The sequence below is a fragment of the Thamnophis elegans genome, chromosome 6, assembly GCF_009769535.1.
Source record: "Thamnophis elegans isolate rThaEle1 chromosome 6, rThaEle1.pri, whole genome shotgun sequence".
Lineage (NCBI taxonomy): Eukaryota > Metazoa > Chordata > Lepidosauria > Squamata > Colubridae > Thamnophis > Thamnophis elegans.
This window is the reverse complement of record NC_045546.1, coordinates 20,454,387-20,475,686: the sequence shown is the minus strand read 5'-3', so window position 1 is coordinate 20,475,686 and position 21,300 is coordinate 20,454,387. Positions and strand designations below refer to the sequence as shown.

The 21,300-nt window shown below is 38.9% G+C and overlaps 2 protein-coding genes across 3 annotated transcripts in view; both read left to right on the top strand.

Annotated features, from left to right (window-relative positions):
• MICU2 (mitochondrial calcium uptake 2) overlaps positions 1-8,858 on the top strand; it is a 71,993-nt gene extending 63,135 nt beyond the window's left edge. Inside the window, exons 9-12 of the mRNA XM_032220110.1 lie at positions 4,497-4,668; positions 4,859-4,967; positions 6,778-6,935; positions 8,547-8,858. Coding sequence (XP_032076001.1) covers positions 4,497-4,668; positions 4,859-4,967; positions 6,778-6,935; positions 8,547-8,651 — 544 coding nt within the window. The 3' untranslated portion in view covers positions 8,652-8,858. The remainder of the gene's footprint in view (positions 1-4,496; positions 4,669-4,858; positions 4,968-6,777; positions 6,936-8,546) is intronic.
• A 9,251-nt stretch (positions 8,859-18,109) lies between these two features.
• Positions 18,110-21,300, top strand: part of ZDHHC20 (zinc finger DHHC-type palmitoyltransferase 20) — a 53,478-nt gene continuing 50,287 nt past the window's right edge. Inside the window, exon 1 of one of the 2 annotated variants that reach the window (XM_032219749.1) lies at positions 18,110-18,995. In XM_032219749.1, the coding sequence (XP_032075640.1) occupies positions 18,836-18,995 (160 nt within the window). In that variant the 5' untranslated portion in view covers positions 18,110-18,835. The remainder of the gene's footprint in view (positions 18,996-21,300) is intronic. The other variant, XM_032219748.1, reaches the window with a different exon arrangement.

Sequence of the window (21,300 nt, the reverse complement as noted above, 5' to 3'; positions counted from 1 at the left end):
ATGGAGGGAGATATGCAGTGGAGTACCCCAAGGCTCTGTTTTAGGCCCAGTACCCTTCAACATCTTCATCAATGATGTGGATGAGGGGATAAATGGGGAACTCATCAAATTTGCAGATGAGACCAAAATGGCAGGAATGGCCAACACTCCAGAAGATAAGCTTAAGATATAGAAGGATGTTGACAAACTTGAGCATTGGGCACTATCTAACACAATGAAATTCAATGGTATAAGTATAAATCTTTATTACGGTCAAAGACCAGCAATACAGATTACTTTTTACAATATGTTAAAAAGTTCTGACATTAAGATATAATTAAAAAGTATTGACATTAAAAGTGGAAAATAACATACATGTTCTCAAATTGTTCAGGTCACTCCCTGGTTTACCTGGGTGCAAAGTCATTAAGTATGGGAGTAAATACAATGGTCCAGAAATTGTTAGAGATATGTCCAAATAATTGGTACAAGATGACAACTATACTTCTGTAACCAATTTTTCCTTGTGGACATTGCAACAGCACAGAACTTTGCCATTGCATACGTGGTAGCCGGGTTTGTCTCCTGGAGGAGAAAGCCTAGATAAAAATTGTCTGCCCTCCCTGACAATCTCTCTAATAAGGGGAGAATATGTGCATACCTACAAGCTCTGTATAGCTCACAGTGTAATAGAACATGTGAGATATTTTCCACTTCTCCTTTACCACATATACAAACCCGTTCTGCTATAGGGGTTCTCTTATACCTGCCCTGAAGGAGTGCTGAAGGAAGACTGTTGAACCTGGCTCTGAAGAAAGTTATTCTTCGTTTTGAGAAGATCAGGTCATTTAGATATCTTGCCAATTCCCACACACCCTGATTGATTCTCTCCCTACTGTGGAGAGGCAACCTATTTAGTTCTTCTTGGAACTCCATATCCTTCGTCCTATTGATTACTACTTGCTTTGCTTGATCAAAGCCTAGGGAATACCAGTGAAAGCCCATAAGAGCCCAGCTTGTGATCAATTGCCTGTTTCCAGGGGGAGGAAAAGTTGTCAATCAACACTAGTGGGGACAGTCCCTCTGGAAAGAAATGCATTTTAAGCCAATGAATGATCATCATCTTCCAGGCTCTTACCTGAATTTGAGGCATGCCTGTCTCAATTCTTAACTGGGCATTTGGAATTCCATTGGGTGCAGCTAAGATGATATTCAATGGCAAGAAAAACAAAATGCACAGGTACAGTATAGATGGTACCTTGCTCAATAGTAGTAACTGTGAGAGGGATCTTGGAATCCTAGTGGACAACCATTTAAATATGAGCCAGCCGTGTGCAGCAGCTGCCAAAAAAGCCAACACAGTTCTAGGCTACATAAACAGAAGGATAGAATCAAGATCACATGACGTGTTAATACCACTTTGTAATGCCTTGGTAAGGCCACACTTGGAATACTGCATTCAGTTTTGGTCACCACGATGTAAAAAAAAATGTGGAGACTCTAGGAAGAGTGCAGAGAAGAGCAACAAAGATGATTAGGGGACTGGAGGCTAAAACAACAGGAACGGTTGCAGGAACTGGGTATGTTTAGTTTAATGAAAAGAAGGACTAGGGGAGACATGATAGCAGTGTTCCAATATCTCAAAGGCTGCCACAAAGAAGAGGGAGTCAAACTATTCTCCAAAGCACCTGAGTGTAGAACAAAAAGCAATCAGTGGAAACTAATCAAGGAGAGAAGCAACTTAGAACTGAGGAGAAATTTCCTGACAGTTAGAACAATTAATCAGTGGAACGGCTTGCCTCCAAAAGTTGTGAATGCCCCAACACTGGAAGTCTTTAAGAAGATGTTGGATAGCCATTTGTCTGGAACGGTATAGGGTTTCCTGCCTAGGTAAGGGGTTGGACTAGAAGACCCCCAAGGTCCCTTCCAACTCTGCTATTGTATTTCACTGATATTGCATTAATATTGCACTATACAATAGAATTCAGTATAGTTACTGCTCTGGGATAGAAGCTGTTTTTCAGCCTATTTGTCCTTGTTTTTATTATCCTGTACGTCTGCCAAATGGTAATGGTAATTATCCTGTATATCTGCCAAATGGTAATCAAAAAAAAGGGTGCCCAGAATGTTTTGAATGTTTTGAACTTTCTTAAGGCAGAGGGAGCTATAAAGCTCTTCCAAAGAGGGGAGAGGACCACCAATGATCCTCTGGGCAATGACATTAGCCCCTATCTGCAACTGTGCAATTGGCAAACCTTACACAGATGCAGTAAGATAAAATACTCTCTATGGTGCAGTGGTAGGTCACCAGCAGTTTTTCATTCAGTTGCTGTTTCCTGAGAAGTCTCAGGTAGTACAATCTCTGCTGGGCCCTTTTGACCAGTGCTGCAATGTGAGTGTCCCAGGTCATGTCCTCTTTTATGATAACACCCAGAAACCTAAAACTGGCCACTTATCCACTTGGTCTCCATTGATAAGCAAGGGCTGGATGTCTGATCTATTCTTTCTATCTATTCCTATTTGTTTAAAATGGTAGCTATGGAAATTGAATAAATAAATTAATTCCCACTCTGTAAGTGTACTATGTAGTTCATAAATTGATACAAAAAGAAATAAAAATTGATATGCATGCCTAGATCTCTCTCTTTATGAATATAGATGCAAATGATTTTTTTTTCCAAATGGCCATTCTATATCCAAATTTTGATTTGTGTTTCATTGATACTCATAATACATTTGTTAGTAAAATTTTGAATAAGAGTAACATTAGCTTGTTTGAACAAGATTATTTTATAGCAAACAATTTCTCATTTCTGTTACTTACATCTCTTAAAAGTTTGTCTCTTTTTAAACAAATTTTAATTAAAGTATATGTGCACATTTTCTACTTTCATATTTAAGTCTGCTGTCTCATTCAGGCAACTTCAAAAAAATTGCAGATATCAACATTTTTTCAGCCTAGTTACTCATGAACATAGATGAATTTAGAGGGCACTCTAGTGGTAGGCTTGCTCAAGCACACTATTTTTGTTATGCATGGCATTTATTAATTTCTTCCAGCTGTGTATTTAAGATTGCAATCTTTTAAAACCTACTAATTTCTTTTACTCAACTTGTGTTAGTCAACAGCTCACATAACTCTGCCCCTCTTGGTATAATTTCTGTTACTGTGCAACACGGAAGTAATGAAAGTTGTTGCTCTTAGGAGATGGAAGCTAACAGTCTGTATGTTGCATTCTCCTACGACAGTAGCCCTAAGAGGATACTCCTTATTTACACAGTGCTATCAGTTGATACAAGTAAAGTATTATTTGGCTAAAAATATGGTATGAAAATAATTGTCTTGACAAAAGGATAACTCTGCTAGATCTGTCCAAGGAAGTCTTAATCTAGCATTTAGTTTTGGCAAGCAAAATGCTTCGAGGATGCTTTTAAGAAGGAAGTGAAGACTTCACCTTCTCATACTGTTTTTCCCCTAAAGCTGACATGTTGCTCCCATCCCAGAGATAACTCTGTTTCCCAAGCATTTGATAGGCCTGCCTTCCCTGATTTTATCTAATTCTCTTTTAAAGCCATCCACATTAGCAGTCATCACTATGTCTTATGGTAATTCATTCTACAACTCTTATTTTTCTCAAAAGTATTTGGTTAGTTCCAAATTTCTTTTTGTTCAGTTTTATAGGAGGGTCCCGGGTCAGACTGATTAAAGAGGGTGAGATAAAGTCTCCTTTACTTTGTAAAGTATATACCATGTTTCCCCAAAAATAAGACAGGGTCTTATTTACTTTTGACCTCCAAAATAAGCGCTTGGCCTTATTTTCAGGGAGATCTTACTATTTTTGAGGTGCAGGAGGCCCCTTAACCATGGCCCGCAGCTCAGCTGATCCAGAGAGGGCCAGGAGTTCTGTCTTCGTTTCTGGCACACTCTTGCCAGCCCTAGCATTGCCACTCTTTTTGTGGCTGCACTAAGAGAAGGGGCGCGGTAGCTACGGTTTGCAGCTAGGCTGTTGTAGAATTTTAAATTGCTGTTTTTTATTTTATTTTTTTGTATCCCCTCCCTTTTTATTGTTAGCCGCCCTGAGTCTCTCGGGAATAGGGCGGCATACAAACTTAATCAAATCAAAATCAAATCAGTAGCAGCCTCCGTGAGGCCGTTCCACATGGATGGTAGGTGCAGATTTCATTCCCAGGAAATGGCAGGGATGGCTGCGCATGCGTTTAAATATTTTAGGGGAGGGGTTATTTTGGGGGGAGGGGTTATTTTAGCACATACACTCAAAAGCCCGATTGGGCTTATTATCTGGGGAGATTTTATTTTTGGGGAAACAGGGTATATGGTATATATTATTTTATATGTACTGGTAGTACTTAAAACATGTCTGCTTTAATTGATTTTTACCATAGTAAAGACCTCCAGACATTTTAGCTTTTTCTCATAGAGATCTCAAGCACCTGATTTTTGGTTGCCCTTTTCTGCATTTAACTAAGCTGTCATATTATTTGTTTATTTATTTTAGATTTATGCAGGATTTACAAGCAGAAGTACAAGAATTGGAATTCAATCAGTTTTCCAAAGGTCTAACCTTCATGAGAAAGGAAGATTTTGTAGAGTGGTTGCTGTATTACACAGATGAAGAAAACAATGAAATTTACTGGCAAAATGTGAAAGAGAGAATCCAAGGAGGAGAGGTTGGTATAAGTTTCTTCATCTTAAATTAAGCATCTATCATATAACTGAGGAGCTTTCTAAAGCACAACAAATTATAATCAGGTTGTTTTGTTTGATTATACGTAGTTCTATAGTGATTTGACAAATCCCTTATGAAATACTTGGATGTTGCTATCTTGACTAAACATCTCACTTGCTTTGGTATTCCAGAGTATCAGTATGGATGAATTTAAGACTTTCTGTCAATTTACAAACCGTTTAGAAGATTTCTCAATTGCTCTGAAAATGTTTACTGTGGCCAGCCGTCCTGTTAAACGGGGTAAGAAGTGCACCATTTCATAGTTCTTCATGAAATCGAAATGGAAAGATGTGTGTGGATTCTGAAAATGTCCCCATTATGTCAATTTTGCTTTATAAAATTATTTTGAACTTAATGCATTATATGTCAGCCCCTCACTACGTATTACAACAGCTACGAGATGACAAATCACCATCGCTTAGCACGCACAGAGGAAAATAGTGGAAATTGTTTCTAAATGGAAAAATAAATGATTCCCAGTCAATATTGCTACCTGATTTTTAACCGGAATCTCAATTGGTGGCAACACCACCTTGGCTTTGTCTGGGCTCAAAAGCTAAACATCTCGTGAAAGAAAGCCTTTTCTGCATTGCTGCCAAGAAAAATATATGGATGTGTCTATGAGGTCACCAAGAGTTTTGGAGGCTTTTTAAAAAAAATTATTGGAAGATGCGTCCTTTTGGTGTTTTTTTTAAAGATGAACTGTAGTAAAATATATTTAAAAGTTTCTTTAACAAATACAGTACCATGTGCTTTGCTGCTATGCTAGAATAATAGTAGAACTGAGGTGTGCAGATCAGTTTCAATCCAAATCATCCATTCAATTTAGACTATTGGTCCAGTTCGGCAGTTTGAGTTGATTTAGAAAATTGAACCAATGGATGTTTTCTCAATTAATTAGTGAAAAATAGCTCTTGAGCATGAACAAGGCTCTTCCAAACTGTTGATCCGATTTGGAAAGCAGAATAAATAACATTACCTTTAAAACAAATCTTGCAATCAAAGCTTTCCAAAAAATTCTGTTTAGAATCTTTTGACCCTTTCTAAAAAAAGGAACTAAAAAAAAAACATTTAAGAGCTCTTACAAAAATCCACACTTTTTTCTGTATAAAACAAATATTTATACAGTGTGCCTAGTTGTATATGGGTTTTCTCTACCAAAAACTAAGTATATTTCTTCTTTTCTTTAATCTCTTTTTTAAAAAAGTGACAAAGTGGAATGCATATATGAAGTATAGTATGTGAAATATCATTTATAAACCTTACTACAAAGCTGGACCCTTAACAAGTAAACATGGGATCAATTTGCTGCTGCCATTTATGTAAATAAAAAATTATAAGACAATAGAATCCAAAAATGAACAACATCTTTAGTTTGCCTTCTAGTAATGCTTCTCCCCCCCACTCATCATCTGTTATTAATCCATTGCTAGTACAGAATTGTTATATCTTTTTAAAAACACATAAACCCCCCATTTGATATGGATTTGATTTTTTTTAATTACATTGCATTTTGGTTAAATGTTAGCTTCCTTCCCGCCCTTCTATATATTGTCATAAAGCATGATTGTAAGGAATGAGCGCAGATAGTGTAGCTCCTTAGAAAACAAAGGCAAGGAAAAGTAAACTCAATAAAATTTTTATTTTAGATTGATTTCATAAATCTTTTAGAATACATGTACTCGTGGGGGGAAAAAAAACAATTCCTTCAGAAATGTAATAGGAGTAAAAAATATTCCAGGTAAAATGTTATAATTCATTTTTTTAGTTTACTGGGCAAATTTCTGTGTTCAAAAAAGCTAAGTAAAAGCTAGGTAAAAAGCTAGCTATTTTCCATAAAGCAACTTGTTCCACTTCTGTGAAAATAGAAGTAATTTTTCTTCAATAAATATAGTGCTACATAGCTGTTTAAGCATGGCCATGGGCACCCATTTTCTGATCACACTATTAATCATACGAGTGTAAAGTTCTCAGATTCCTTTATTCTTTAGATTTATAAATCTAGTTATTATTTTTAATAGAAACATGAAACTATCTTTGTTTGTGTTAGCGGAGTTCAAGAGAGCTGTGAAAGTGGCTACAGGACAGGAACTCTCAGATAACGTTTTGGACACCATCTTCAAGATCTTTGATTTAGATGGAGATAATTGCCTCAGCCATGCAGAGTTCCTTGGAGTCCTTAAAAACAGGATGCATCGTGGATTAAGGGTAATTCTTCTCTCAAATGTTCAGTAGAAATGTCTAATTGCCTCACTGTTTTAATAAAGTAAGGAGAGCTTATAGAACAGTGTTTCTCAACCTTGGCAACTTGAAGATGTCCGGACTTCAACTCCCAGAATTCCCCAGCCAGCATTCGCTAGCTGAGGAATTCTGGGAGTTGAAGTCCGGACATCTTCAAGTTGCCAAGGTTGAGAAACACTGTTATAGGACCTAGTAGAATTTTTTTTAAAAAAATTAACAGCTTTATAAATATGCATTTATAAAACAAAATTTATTTTATTAAAACAAGCAGTTTATAATAGGAGGCTTGCCGGTATACAAATTGCTTAATGCAGTTGAATCTATCATCTCTCTTTGAATAAGCTAGTCTGGATATCCATACAATACGCTGTGTTGAGGTTATGCCACAATTCAATCTCTTGCGCTACTTGCGGTGGGTGGGTGGATAGACAGACAGGCAGATGATGTAGATGATACATATTTGATGTAGATGATAAATATTTCCTTGGGGTCACTGGGAGCCACCCCTAGGTCAAAGGATACTTTACTCGTGCTACTAATCCCAAAGCTTCTAATGGTGGTAATGAGTAATATAATAAAAGGAAAGTAGATAATTGTGTATTCAAAGCATTTTTTAAATGATGGCTTATGCCAAATACATGCCCTAGGCCAGTGATGGCGAGCCTTTTTGGCACCAAGTGCCCAAATCAGAACACGCATGCATGCGCGTGCATGTGTGTCTGCGCGTGTCGGAGCACTGCAAACCTGAAGGCCAATTGGCCGGCGCACACATGCCTGTTTTTTTGGGCTGCTTTGGAGGCCGTTTTCAGACCATTTTTGGCCCGAAAAACAACCCAAAGGCGGCCTGAAAATGGCCTAAAGTACCAGATTTCTGGGCTGTTTTTAGGCCATTCTCAGGCAGTTTTGGGGCTGAAAATCAGTCCGAAAATGGCCTTTTTGGTCATTTTTGGGCCATTTTCAGGTGCTCCGGCACCCGCAAAGACCAGAGCAGCTGGTGACGGCATATGTGCCCACAGAAAGAGCTCTGTATGCCCCCTCTGGCACATGTGCCATAGGTTCCCAATCTTGGCCCTAGGCCTAGGATGATGGGGAAGAAAGACAAAAATAAGCAAATTCAACTTTTAGCTCTTACTACAAAATAAATAAATGGTTAAATGGAAGAAGCAAGTAATGGATAGTGCCAGCCTACCCAACAAAGGAGGGCAGGCTGGCCCTGCTGTATTTGCATGTCATATCTAATCATAAGCACAGCTGCAGAAGTGCCTTTCTAGAACTATGCTGCTCCCTCTGGTCATGATTTATAGATCACCCCTTATCATAAAGAAGGATTCATTCATCCAGGCAACTTCCAACCAGAAAAAAATATTTGTGGTTGTGATAAGTTCATTAATAGATGATTAACCAGGACAAAAGTAATGTGTCCTGCAATCAGGTAAATGTGTTTGGACCAATAAGAATGGTTGACAGAATGATTAACAGACAGATGGATCTGGCTAGCTGACTTCACCCAATGTAGTCAGGCTTAAAAAAATTATACCTTAAATATAGATTGGTATCTGTTTCTTTATTTTTAAACAGGTGCCTCAGCAACAAGGAGTCCAAGGTTACTGGAAATGTGTGAAACGAGAAACCATTAAGGGAGCAAAAGAAGTTTGGAAGCAAACCGGGAAGAGTCCTTTTTAAATGTATTTTTGTATTTTATGACTCGGCTTTCTGGTTTTGCTTTGCTTTTCATGTATTTGTTTTACAGATTGGCTCTACTAGACGAAGTGCAATCATTTAATGCCATTAAATATCAGACACTTCCATTATTTGATTTTGATAGGGGGTGGGCATGAAAAAGAAAATGTATTTTGTGTTTCGGAATCATTCAGGGATGCTGCAGTTTGATAGAAGTGAACACACACACAGCCAAAGCACTTTTGGTTGTTCTGCATTTTAACTGAAACAAAATTGGGGGGAGCTTTCTTAGCTTGGCCCTCTTCCCCACCTCTAGGAAATGGCCTTTTTCAGCCCTTCCCAGCCCTTCTGTTCCTTGCCCTTAGCTGCTGATGTCCTTGGCTTAAATCATGATATCACCACCAGCCCAAACCATGACCAAAACCCCCTTCCTTTCCTCCCTTCCCCTTTGCCACTACCATTTCCAGCGTGCTTGGTTTCCAATGTAGCATATGCAATTGATCCACCCACTTTTTAGTACCTTCCTTTCCTTGCCTCCTTTGCCTGCAACCTCATTGCCCCTTTCCTGCTCTCTCTCTGTCTCTCCCCAAAGTACTTTTCTCTTAAATATGCTAGTTTTGATCCTGTGGCAGATCACCAGAAACGAATCCTTCCATGCATAGAACACTTTGCACATCCCTACAGCAATAGAATTTGCTTTAGGATTATTTTAGATGGTACTCGTGTTCTCACAGATGGAGACTGTTTACCAGCCTATCTGGAATTTAGCACAGATAGTCTTCCACTTACAACTTACGGTTTCCAGCATTGACTTAGCTTGTCAGAAACCAGCTGGGAAGATTACAAATGCTAGTTGCCAAGTGCCAAAGAGCCGAGGTGGCGCAGTGGTTAGGGTGCAGTACTGCAGGCCACTTCAGCTGACTGTTATCTGCAGTTCAGCGGTTCTAATCTCACCGGCTCAAGGTTGACTCAGCGTTCCATCCTTCCGAGGTGGGTGAAATGAGGACCCAGACTGTGGGGGCGATATGCTGACTCTGTAAACCGCTTAGAGAGGGCTGAAAGCCCTATGAAGCGGTATATAAGTCTAACTGCTATTGCTATTAATCATGGGGATACTACAATGGTCGTAAGTGTGAAAACGGGTCATAAGTCACTTTTTCCAGTGCCATTGTAAGTTTGAATACTTGCTAAACAAATGGTTGTAAGTCAGGAAATATCTTTTAAATGCAAGTTTTATAGCACACATGGGAACATCCCCATTTTTAAGAATTGAGGGGAAGTATGAAAAATGCAATACAATGCAATGCAATGGGATTTTTAGAAGTTTTTCAGCTTTAAATATCCAATATATTCTAGGTAAGAAATTAATCAGCAAAAGGTATTCTTAGAGCACAGTACCTTATAGACATCTGACAACATTTTTGCATTTGGAGACCAGTTTTTATTACGTTCTTCATGTATTCTGTACTTTACTCTGTTTGCATAAGAGTTTGCATCTTTCACGGTAAGCTGGAAACACCAAAATGTTTACATAAACTGGAAGATTGTAAGTTGCACAAGTGTACAAAGATTTGAAGCTAAACACAGTGAATTCATTAAAGAAAATGAATGTTAGCATTAGATAGGTACTGTATATTGATATGCTTACTATTAAGTTCTATCAGATTCATTGTTTAAATTCCTGATTACTCTCTGTAATAATTGCTTGACTTGAGCTATGAATGAATATTAATAGCATATTATACTTCCAGTATAGCATATTGGCTAAAGGTAGGACTAGGACCAAGGAAGCCCTCATTCATAGTTTTAAATTTTATTGGGGAACTTTGGGCCAATCACTTGTACTGAAGCCAGACATTTTCATAGGAGAGTTGCAATGTTGTTAAAATAACAGAAGATTCATCTCTTTGCCTCCCAGAGCAAAGAGAGGAACATACATGTTGACGTTACTGTTTTTCACTCCAGTAACTTTCCCGAGGCTGGTCATGAAAAATTCATTTTTTTAAAGTATGCATCTACATTAGTTATGTTTTCTGCCTGACCATCACAGAATAAAGTTTAGTTTTTAAATATGGCTGCCTTTAGAGTTTAAATAATCTGTTTTAAATGAGCAAGGAGTGATTTATAACTGTATATTTTTGCTACTGCAATAAATAGCCCAGATATTTTAGCCTTAATACTTTTACATTTCTCCAGGCAAATCACTTCTAATGAGATTCTCCCCACAAATACTATGATTAAAAACATAACTAAAAATTGCAATGGCTAAATGTCTATGGAGATTCTCAATCATTCAGTCCATAGTTGTCGCAAAAATATCCCTAGACATTCTTCACCAGAAATACTTAGATCTCTAGTTAATTGGTCCTATAACATCCAATCATTCTTCTGTATTTGGACCTTAGCAACTCCCCTGAAGTCATTCAAACAATGGCCTTTATTCAAACAATTAAATATTTTGGTTATGGGAACCTTGAAGAGTAAACAGTTCAGTAATTTGAATGCATTAAAGTTCAATCCTAAAATCATTGTTCCTGACTGGTGAATGCCTTAAATCATCCTAGAGGAAATTGAAAATATTAAAGTGGACTGGCAGTTGAAATGGATGCAAAGAACATTCTTGAATTCTATATATTAAGATGCATCACAATTCACAATAATGATAGTCTATGATGCCAAAACTGCTGAATTGCACCTTGTGGGACTTATTTTTAAATAATACATGGTATTATATTGACACCAATTATAGTATCATAATTCAGTAGATTTTGCTGATTCTGTAAAATGTTTGTTCTTTTGAAGCCAATGAACTATACTGAAACTGAAGGAAACATAATTGTACAGTTATTGTGTGCTACTTTGGATAAATGATCCTTTCCCTATTCGTTAGCTGGTGCTATGATCTCATGTTGTTCTACAGCAAGAAATACTGTTAGAATACCAACAATATTTGTACTTTAAGATACACATCTTTGCTATGCATTCTCCAAACTATTGTCATTTAATTGTATCCATTTTGCACTGTCTAGAATCTCAGATGTCAGTATAATTTGACTGTTGCTTTGGCTACTTCTAAATATTGATGTGGATTCATTTCCAGGGTTTTTTTAAACTTCTTTTAAAAAAAAACGATTTATACCTGATTGTGATTTATTCAACTGATCATAAAAAAAATTTGGGGAACAGTTGTTTGTTAAATGTTATTGCCTACTCATTGTCACAGAGAAAAAGCAGATCCAAAATCTAGCATTTAACATTTAGATAAGTATAGTCCATTTCTATGTCTTACTATAGTATAATAGCACTAGCTAAATGTAACATTGGGAATAAATGATGATTGCAATGATGGTGATGATAGATTGGCCATATTGGAGAATGCTGTACTATCTATAAGGAATTAAATTAGTAAGGCAAGAGCAGCCCAAGAGAACCATTCTGTCACATAGACCAAGTGCATCCAAGAAATTTTGTTTAAAAAATGATTATATTTAAAAAGCTTAGGATTTATAGGATTGGGGTATTGGCCTATATATCGATATTTTTTTACTTCTTTATAGTGCAATGGGCAAATCTACTTTATTCTTGTCTGCAAAAAAGAAACTTGAATAAGCTGATTTGTGAATATTATAGGAGTTAACTGTCTGGAGAATTAAGATTTGCAGCCATGCTATAAATATTTCTAGTGTTGCCTGACACTACCTGGGCATTAATAGAGATGAACAAAATCGATGTTTCTATTTTGGAGGGCTACAAACTTAAATGGATTTCTGGATTTGAAATAACTTTAGGATTCAGAACATTTCCAGGCTGTTTAATGATGAAAACATTTGGATACACAGAAAACTACGATTAATTGAAATATATTGCCACCTTGTTACTTTTCTGGAAGGCCATAGTTCAGTCAGCAGGCCCGTGAATTCCAGTCTGATAGACAACCAATCAAGTGCCTAATCTGATTATATCTGTTGAGGCAGTAGGATGGTGGTCCTGCAGTTTTAAGCTGTGAATTTTGAAACCTCCGGGAATCACCATTGTGAGTTGGGCTGCCATATAAATCTATTAAATAAATAGATGTAACTAATCTTATTACATTATCATTCATGGTTTTGTCTTGCATAATTAACATTGTGAGATATCTTCAACAGAAAATTATATATAGCTTTGAATGCAGAAAACACAATGATAAGAATGAAGAATGCAATTGTCTGCCTAAACATGTGGTACAGTTTTTTTTTAATCCCCTTATTTCTCCATATACATACACACATTATCTACAACATTGCTTCTTCCTTTATTTGGTAAGATCAAATGTAATATGTTACAGTAGAGCCATTTCTGCAAGACAGTGGTACAGTATATATACTTACATGATCAATCTCACAAGTAGCATTACTACAGTTTCAGCAATGTCTAAATCTGAAATTCCAAACAATATTTACAATATTAGTTTATCTTGAAATTCTTCAATAGCAGTGTAACATTAACACACAGGTTTATGGTTTGAATAAGGAGGAAATTGCAAGTTTTCTGATTAACAGTATCAATTATGGTTATTGTTCCTAATATTAATTTCTCAATGTAAATACGAAGATATTATTACAGATTCTCCTTGACTTATGACTAGTCACTTAGCGACTATTCAAATTTACAACAGACATACTGATGGGCTCCATATGACCCAGATTCTAAGTCCCGATCATTGCCCCTCCACACAGTCATGTGACAAACCTTCAGATGCTTGGAAACCAGGCCACATTTAACATCATTTACCACATCCCACACTCACATGACTACATTTCATGATGCACTTTCAGTTTTTGGCAAAGCCATACTTGTAGCCCAGCATTGGTTCGCGTAACAACCATAATGTTTGCTTAATAGCCTCTGTAAAAGAAGTGGCAAAAATTTTAAAAAATTTAGCGATCACAACTTACAACCATGACAGGCAGGCTCCATTACGGTCATTATTTGAGCACTTGTTATGCTCTATGTAGTACAGTACTACAAAAGCACTAGACTTAGCTACCATCTAATAAACTTTCTATTCATGGTGTTTTCCTTGGCAGATATATAAGTAATAGAACATGGAGAAGACAGAACATGGAATATTCAGAATACGAATCCAAACCAGTACATAGAATTCTGTCCAGATCTTCTATTGAGACCTGGGAAAACATTCTCACCTAGATCAATTCCAGCTGGAAGCCTGGATGTGGAAGCCTGGATGCTGACGGGCTGCAGCATCTAAAGCAGTGTTTCTGAACCTTGGCTACTTGAAGATGTCTGACTTCAACTCCCAGAATTCCCCAGCCAGCGAATTCTGGGAATTGAAATCCAGACATCTTCAAGTTGCCAAGGTTCAGAAACACTGATCTAAAGTATGGGTGTCAAACTGGATTTCTTCAAGGGCTGGATCAGCACTGTAGTTCTCCAGGGGCCGGCCGGGGGCTCAGGGGGATGGGACAAATGCCTCCTGCAGCACCCTATCATAAAAAATAAGGCAGAGGGGACCACACATGGCTTCCCATTCCCCATCTTGGCCGACTGCTGCAGGTCGTCCAGGCCAATAAATGAGGCATGGGGGGGCCGCATGCAGCCCCCCGTGCCTCATGTTGGTTGCCAGAGGCACTGCGGACTGGTCCTTTGCTATTTCTAGGCTGGCCCCGTTTGCCAGTTTTAACCATCCCACAGGCCTTGAGTTTGACACTCCTGAGTTAAAGTATCTGCAACATCTACATAGAAGAGTTGGTGACGCTGGTCATTTGCATGCATCTTCAGTTACAGCCCTCATAATTTTCAGTCAGTGTGACTCATGCTAGGATTTGTACTTCAACCTATTTGAATCTGGCATCAAGCTGGGAAAAAATATTATTAAAACTTGGACAGAAGACATCAGGCTTTTATTTTCTAGGAACAGACTGAGCTAATATACTAGGCATAGTTGGGAAAACAATTCTTTTCCACAGTCAATACTTGAAAATCAACAACAGATGCCAAGAATATGTCTTCCCTCATAAGCTTCCAGGTACATTTAAATAGTATTTCATTGAATTCAGCACTACGTAATGCAACTGTAGAGACACAGTGACTTCATAAATAACTCATGGTAAGCACAAATCTTTTTTATATTGTGCATTAATGTGAGTAAAAAGCTGAGGGTCGAGGGAACCCATTAGATCCCTATACTAGATATTTTGGTCTAGATTTTGACTGACAGCAAGACAAAAGTTGAAAAGTAGAGTAGGCAGAGGGGAAATGAGGGAACTCAAAAATACTGAGATACGTTTCTTTCATAGTTTATTATAATTGTTTTGATGTATGTCTTTACTGAATCTTGTCAATATTTCACTGGCTCTTTTGTTATCTGGCAGACAGATTCACAAAACATTCTTCTTCAGAAGTTAAGTGCCCTGCTATTGTTTTCACTGATTTATAACTGAAAAAGCAACCAAAATCTTTATTTTCATCGACTGCATGGAAAAGACAATTTGGAAGATAAAATTAACCTACCCAAACAATATCAATAACAATATCATTACTAGATAACTCAGCTGGGATTGGCAAGTGTAAGGAAGTATAAATAGTATTTTTATATAATAAAACGTATAAAAAGGCAAGACAGTGGCAAACATGGCTGAAATACTATACCTCTAGAAAATGGGAGCTGAGGCCGCCATTCTGGCCCAAAGGCTGAGGGTGAAGATCCAGATATTTACCATCATCCTAAACGACTAGAGAATAAAAGACATGTGGTGTATCAAAAGAAAGACTCATCCAAAGGCCAAAGCCACCACTAAGATTACATACTCAGTATGTATTACATACGTTTTAACAATGACACTGTTTCAAGGACCGGACGCACAGTGTTCTTTTCCTCTGCTTGCATTTGATGCAAGCAAATCTTAAATATATTTGAAAATAAATAAAAAACTCCCACAAGGGGGAGCCTTGTGTTTTATCTTCCCTTCCTTCTTAATTCATATTTGCAAAGATTAAATTGACAATTTCTAAAATAATGAGATAACCACTAAATTACTTTCATAATTCTACCCTTTAGGCACCAATCAAAGGCACATATAAATATGCAGTTCAATATAATATAATATTAGTTTTATATATAAATAGTTTATCAATAGAAACTGAAATCCTAAATTCTTTTGGATTGTTAAATGGGTCTTAATTTTCTCTCCTTTGGGGCTTGTCTTTTTGGATTCTTGTGATGATATAACAACTTTAACCAAAGCAATGCGCTTTTAAGCACACCTATAACATGCTTACAATGGGATTTTGTATATGAATATATTTTAGGATCCTTGAATGTTGCTGTTTCTTAGGTTGATGAAAAGATGCTCAGAAGAAGACATGGATAATGATATTGCAGGTCCTTGGCTCAAGCATGTATATTTTCCCCAGATCCTAAAGCTATTGCACAAGCCCAGGAAAAGATACAGCTTGTTGAAGATGTCAACATATGTAATGTGTATAACCACAAAGCATAGCACATACCTACTTTGCAAGATGAAAATGTTGACCAAGATTATAGGGTAACCACATACTGAGAAAGTAGACGCTCTTTATACAGCTCCTAAAAATACTATGGTATTTCACCAGGTTGTAAATTTCCACTAATTCAATCTGCTAAGACATCACCCAACTGATTTTGCTCAATCACATTTTATAAGAGGAGCTTGTCTCATTCTTCAATAATAGCATTGCAGGTGAGTATGCCAAAAGAAAATAACAATAAATGAATATTTCTGGAAAGATGTCTGAGATGTAAGCTCAGTAAAGAGTGACTATACTCACATCCTTTACTTGAATTGAACAAATGTATTGAGAATTTAATAGACCAAATTTAGCCTGGCTAAATAAACACAACAAGAAGTGAGAGATGGAGTGGGATGATGATCTATAGCAGTTAGCCTCAGTGCACCCCAAGTGCTGGTAAAAAAAAAGTTTTGATTAGAGGAATGCACAGAATCGACTTGACAAATCCTGGCAGTGGAAGTCCACATATCTTAAAAGTTAATAAGGTTGAAAAACTGCACAAGAATATCCTTGACACTGTATAATGGGATGAAGTTTTTTTTTTAAGTTTTCTGATTATGAACAATACTGTGTTACCTTCCAAATAAACTATACAAGGCTTCTAGTTCTAAATAAATATGAAAATAATTTAAAACATTAGCATAACTACTTGCAACCAATATAACATTTACCATAGCAATAATAAAATAAGACTTTTACTAATGTAATTCAAAAGGTTAAATTGGAAGTATTTATCTTGATGCCTTTACTGAAAGAAAAGGGGTGGGGAGGAGAATTGACGCACTACAAAACAGTACAAACTTTATTATTTGAATGTGATACCTGCTTAGGTAATGTAAGTCATTGATTTAGTAGTTTAAACAGCAGTGGCCATAGTTGCTTGGATCACCACTTTGTCTCAGGTTCTAAGCCCTACAAAATGGGTTGTTTTGTATTTAAATTTTATAGGATGCAGTTATCAGTTGCAGTGAGAAGCAACATTTATTTTGATATCGGGCCTAACACACTATATATAATACAGAGTTGTATGATCCATCATTCACAAATGTTAATCAGTAGATGTCTATGTGGAATCATCTTCTACATCTTATTCTTGGGTTAATTATGAAGATGAAGCTTAATTACATCTTTGTAGTTCATACAGATGAATTAAATGTTTCATGTGTTGCGAAACCAAAATGCCTTTGCTTTCACATACAGTAGCTGACTGATGTACCAGTTGAAAGGCAGCGGATGAGATGGCTGGACTGTTGTTATGTTTGGATGGCATTACGTCCTCTGTACCTTCTGACCAAGTGTGACTGCAGAAGCACAAGACAAAACACTCACAGAACTCGGTTGGTTTCCAAACCAGCACTGTCCTCCAAATGCTTCACTCTACCCTAAGAGTAGGACTGGTTACCAGCACTTTTGAGAAGTCCAGGTTTGAGAAAATGATTCATTGACATGTTTCTGTCACACCCACTCTGCCTTCATAAAGGGAAACTGGCACCACCCTAAACCTAACTCCTGGAAACTTCAGGAGCCAAATAAGTTTTCTTGGCAACTTCACACAAAAAATTGGGAGGGGAGGTAACACTATTTATGCGGTTCTGTGGGGTTCATGGATGAAAAGCGGATTCCCTTCCACCCCCCCATTTCCTAAAAGGAGCTTGCAACCCTAGGGTCTCCTATTTGAGTATCACCCAAACAGATCCGATCCTACTGAACTGTCAAGATAAGCCATGCCCAACTAGGCGTCGCCACCCGCTGAGACCTCTCCCTTTTCCCACGTTCACAAATCAAGGTAGACAGCAAAATGGCCATCTCGCAACGTCGCCGAACACCTTGCCTTTGATTTGTTGTTGTTGTTGTTGTTGTTGTTGTTGTTGTTGTTCTTCCTTTGACAGCCCAGTCTAGCCTAAAGCCCTACAATTCCCAATGTACCCACCCGGGATTGACAAAACTTCATTATTCGAATGTGATCTATTTGGTCACCTAAAGTCAGTTTAGCTCCAGGGATCAGCCAAGTTCGACCTTCCACTCTGCCTGCCTGTGACTTTTACCCCAAACTACTCAAGCTCGGCTGTCTAGGAACACAAACACCCTTTCGAGGAAGGCGCTAAGAAATCCCTCAGGGCGGTTTTCTCCCGGGCGGGAATTGATCCACTGGTCGAGTAAGAGAGGAGAAGAAGAAGAAAGCGATCCCAGCTCTTAGGGATCCCACCCTTCAGCCAATCCCCCAAGGGAATGGCGTCCGAGAACGTGTGAACTACCCGCCGCGACCGGCCAGGCACCGCGCAGAGAGGAGCCGCCTCTTTCCTTCAGCCGCGAGGGCAGGGCTGCTTGCGGTGATTTGGCTGGACGTGACAAGAACGGCCGGGCGGCAGGGGGAAAAAGCGGAGCTCCGGTCAAGCCGGCGGGGCGAGGCGGCTAGAAGCCCCGCACACACACACACACACACACACCCAGCCCCAAGTCCCGCAGCCTTAGCCGCTGGTTCGCCGCGCTTCCTCCTCCGTCCTCGGGAAGTCGCTGCGCAAGGCAGGCGCGTCCAGGCCCTGCCCCCTTAGCGTAAGGCAAGGCAAGGGCGGGGGCCGGAGGGAGGCATCGCCGCAGCGGCGAGCGGAGAAGCGGCGGCGGGAGCGGCTGCGGCACCGATGGCTCCTGCGGGCGGCAGCGGCAGCTCAGCGGCGGGGAAGATGGCGCCGTCGCACGTCCTCAAATGCTGCCAGAGGGTGCTGGCGTGGGTGCCCGTGGTCTTCATCGCCCTGGTCGTGGCCTGGTCCTACTACGCCTACGTGGTGGAGCTCTGTGTGTGTGAGTAAGCGAGGTTTCGCTGCCGCCGGGGAGATTCCGACTGCCCGGAGGAGGAGGAGGAGGAGGAAACTGCCCCGTAACCGGGGAGGGCGCACTTTCGCTGCGTTGCTTTCAAAGGCGGGATCCGCGGGAAGGGAGCGGTGCTCTCTCCTTTCCCCCCCCCCAAAAAAAATTACTTTCCGGCTTCTTCGGCTTCCTCCTTCTTGCGCAAAAGTCCAGGAGGTGATTCATTCTGCAAAGGTTTTGGGCGAGGAAACCTGTTGCCTGCCGCCTGACTTTCTCTCAGCCCCAGGAAGGAGGCAATGGCAAACCACTTTTGGAAAAGAAAAAGAAAGAAAAACCTTGCCCCAAACACTGCAGACTTCGTTCACAGGCGGTCTCCGAGATTTGAACACGATTAAGATGGAAGGAAGGGGAGGCGGGTGTCGGGCAACCTCGTGTTTAAAACTACTCCTGGGCATTTGCCTTAATCTGGGAGAATTAGCAATCCATCCTCGTGTTGTCAAGCCCGGAGCAAGAGGCTCTTTTGAATCCTTCCTGTGGATCGAGGCTTGCGGTTTAAGGAGAGGAATTGAAATGAGGCAAAATCACCCTTTGATTTCAGTACAAACAGGGTGTTTGTAAAGAAAGAGCCAAAGGATTGTGTAGCCTTATCTAGAAGTACATCTGTCTTTACTAGTGGGGTGTATACCAAGAACAATACTGGTAGCGTTGCTAAGTGTTTGTTTTCCCTGAATCATGGGCATTAAATCCTTTTAAGAGCCTTTCTTTCATCCCGAGGTTGGGATTGATAATTGGGGTGTGCTGTTCAAGTGTTGCATTTCATTTTCAGACTCTGCTAAAATCCTTGAGCAGTCACTATTTAAAAAAAAAAAGATGTACTTCATGTTTAATTTCTTGAATTCCTACTGCAAGTTTAAGTCTACATTCAGAAATGAGAATATACTGTGAAAGTCCACTCTGTAGTAGATTACTTTATCGTGTTGTTAGATTAATTGCGACCCTGCCACACAGAGAAGACAATATAAATGCTTTGACTAATGGAAAAAATGTACTTACCTTTAACTAGACAAAATATGAGTCCCAAAGTGTGATTGGGAAGAGAAATAATTTAGTGCAGCATTTCTCAACCTTGGCAACTTTGAAACAGATGGACTACAACTCCCAGAATTCCCCAGTCAAGGCTGAGAAACTCTGCTTTAGTGTATTCTGTATAGAAGTGGTTCTCAACCTTCCCAATGCCGCAATCCTTTAATACAGTTCCTCATGTTGTGGTTACCCCCAACCATAAACTTGATGTCTCGGTTCCTAAAGACCATCGAAAATATGTGTTTTCCGATGGTCTTAGGCAACCCCTGTGAAAGGATCATTCGACCCCCCAAAGGGGTCCTGACCCACAGGTTGAGAACCACTGCTGTATAGTAATGTTTCCCTGTTTCTTTGGATATTGCTCATTAAATTGTAACACAGAACTGGTTCCTATCATGTTGATCTAGAAGGGTTATTTTTAATTAAATCCTTCATTTGTTAAAAGGGCCCATTCCAAATAAAATTAAAAATGCAAAAGAAGCTGGATTGAATATAGGGTGGGTTTGATTTGTATGGCAAGGCAAATATAGGTGGGATTCCTAATTTCTACTTTTTATGAAGTAATTAAAAGTGACTGCTGAAGATAATAACAGTGAAAACTAAGGCATGCATAGCATGCAAATCCCACTGGGTTCAATAAATCTTATTTCTAAGAAAGTAGATACGGGTTGCAGATGTAGTTTCCTATTTTATTCACTTAATCAGAGCAATTCAAAAAGATGAAAGGATAGTAGTAACTAGTCTCAGAGCCCTTAATCATATTTCAAGTAATCGTAACTAACCAACAGCACAATGTAACTCCATTCTTAACTAAAGGTGACATATGACTATAGCACTTGTTTTAAGAAAATCAAAGGTGGATTTTTAAAAAATTGATCTTTCCATATTTTACTAAAACTGTCTGATTATAATGTTCAATTGGGCAAAACGGTGCATCAGACGGTGCATTTTATTACCAAATGGTGGTTACCTCAAATAGACTATGTTTCAGAATGCGCGGGACTTCATTCCTTAGGAATTCCTTAGGAATTCCTTAGGAATGAAGTCTGGAGAGGTGGCTGCTTCAGCTGCAGTTACTTGATAGACATTTTAAACATTTCCTGACAGCTTCCCACATTTCAATAGTGAATCCTGCTGGAAGCGTGAACTTAATTGCAATTGCCTATGTTCCATGCCATCCTCCCTTGGAACAAAATCTTTACTTGTACAAAGTTTC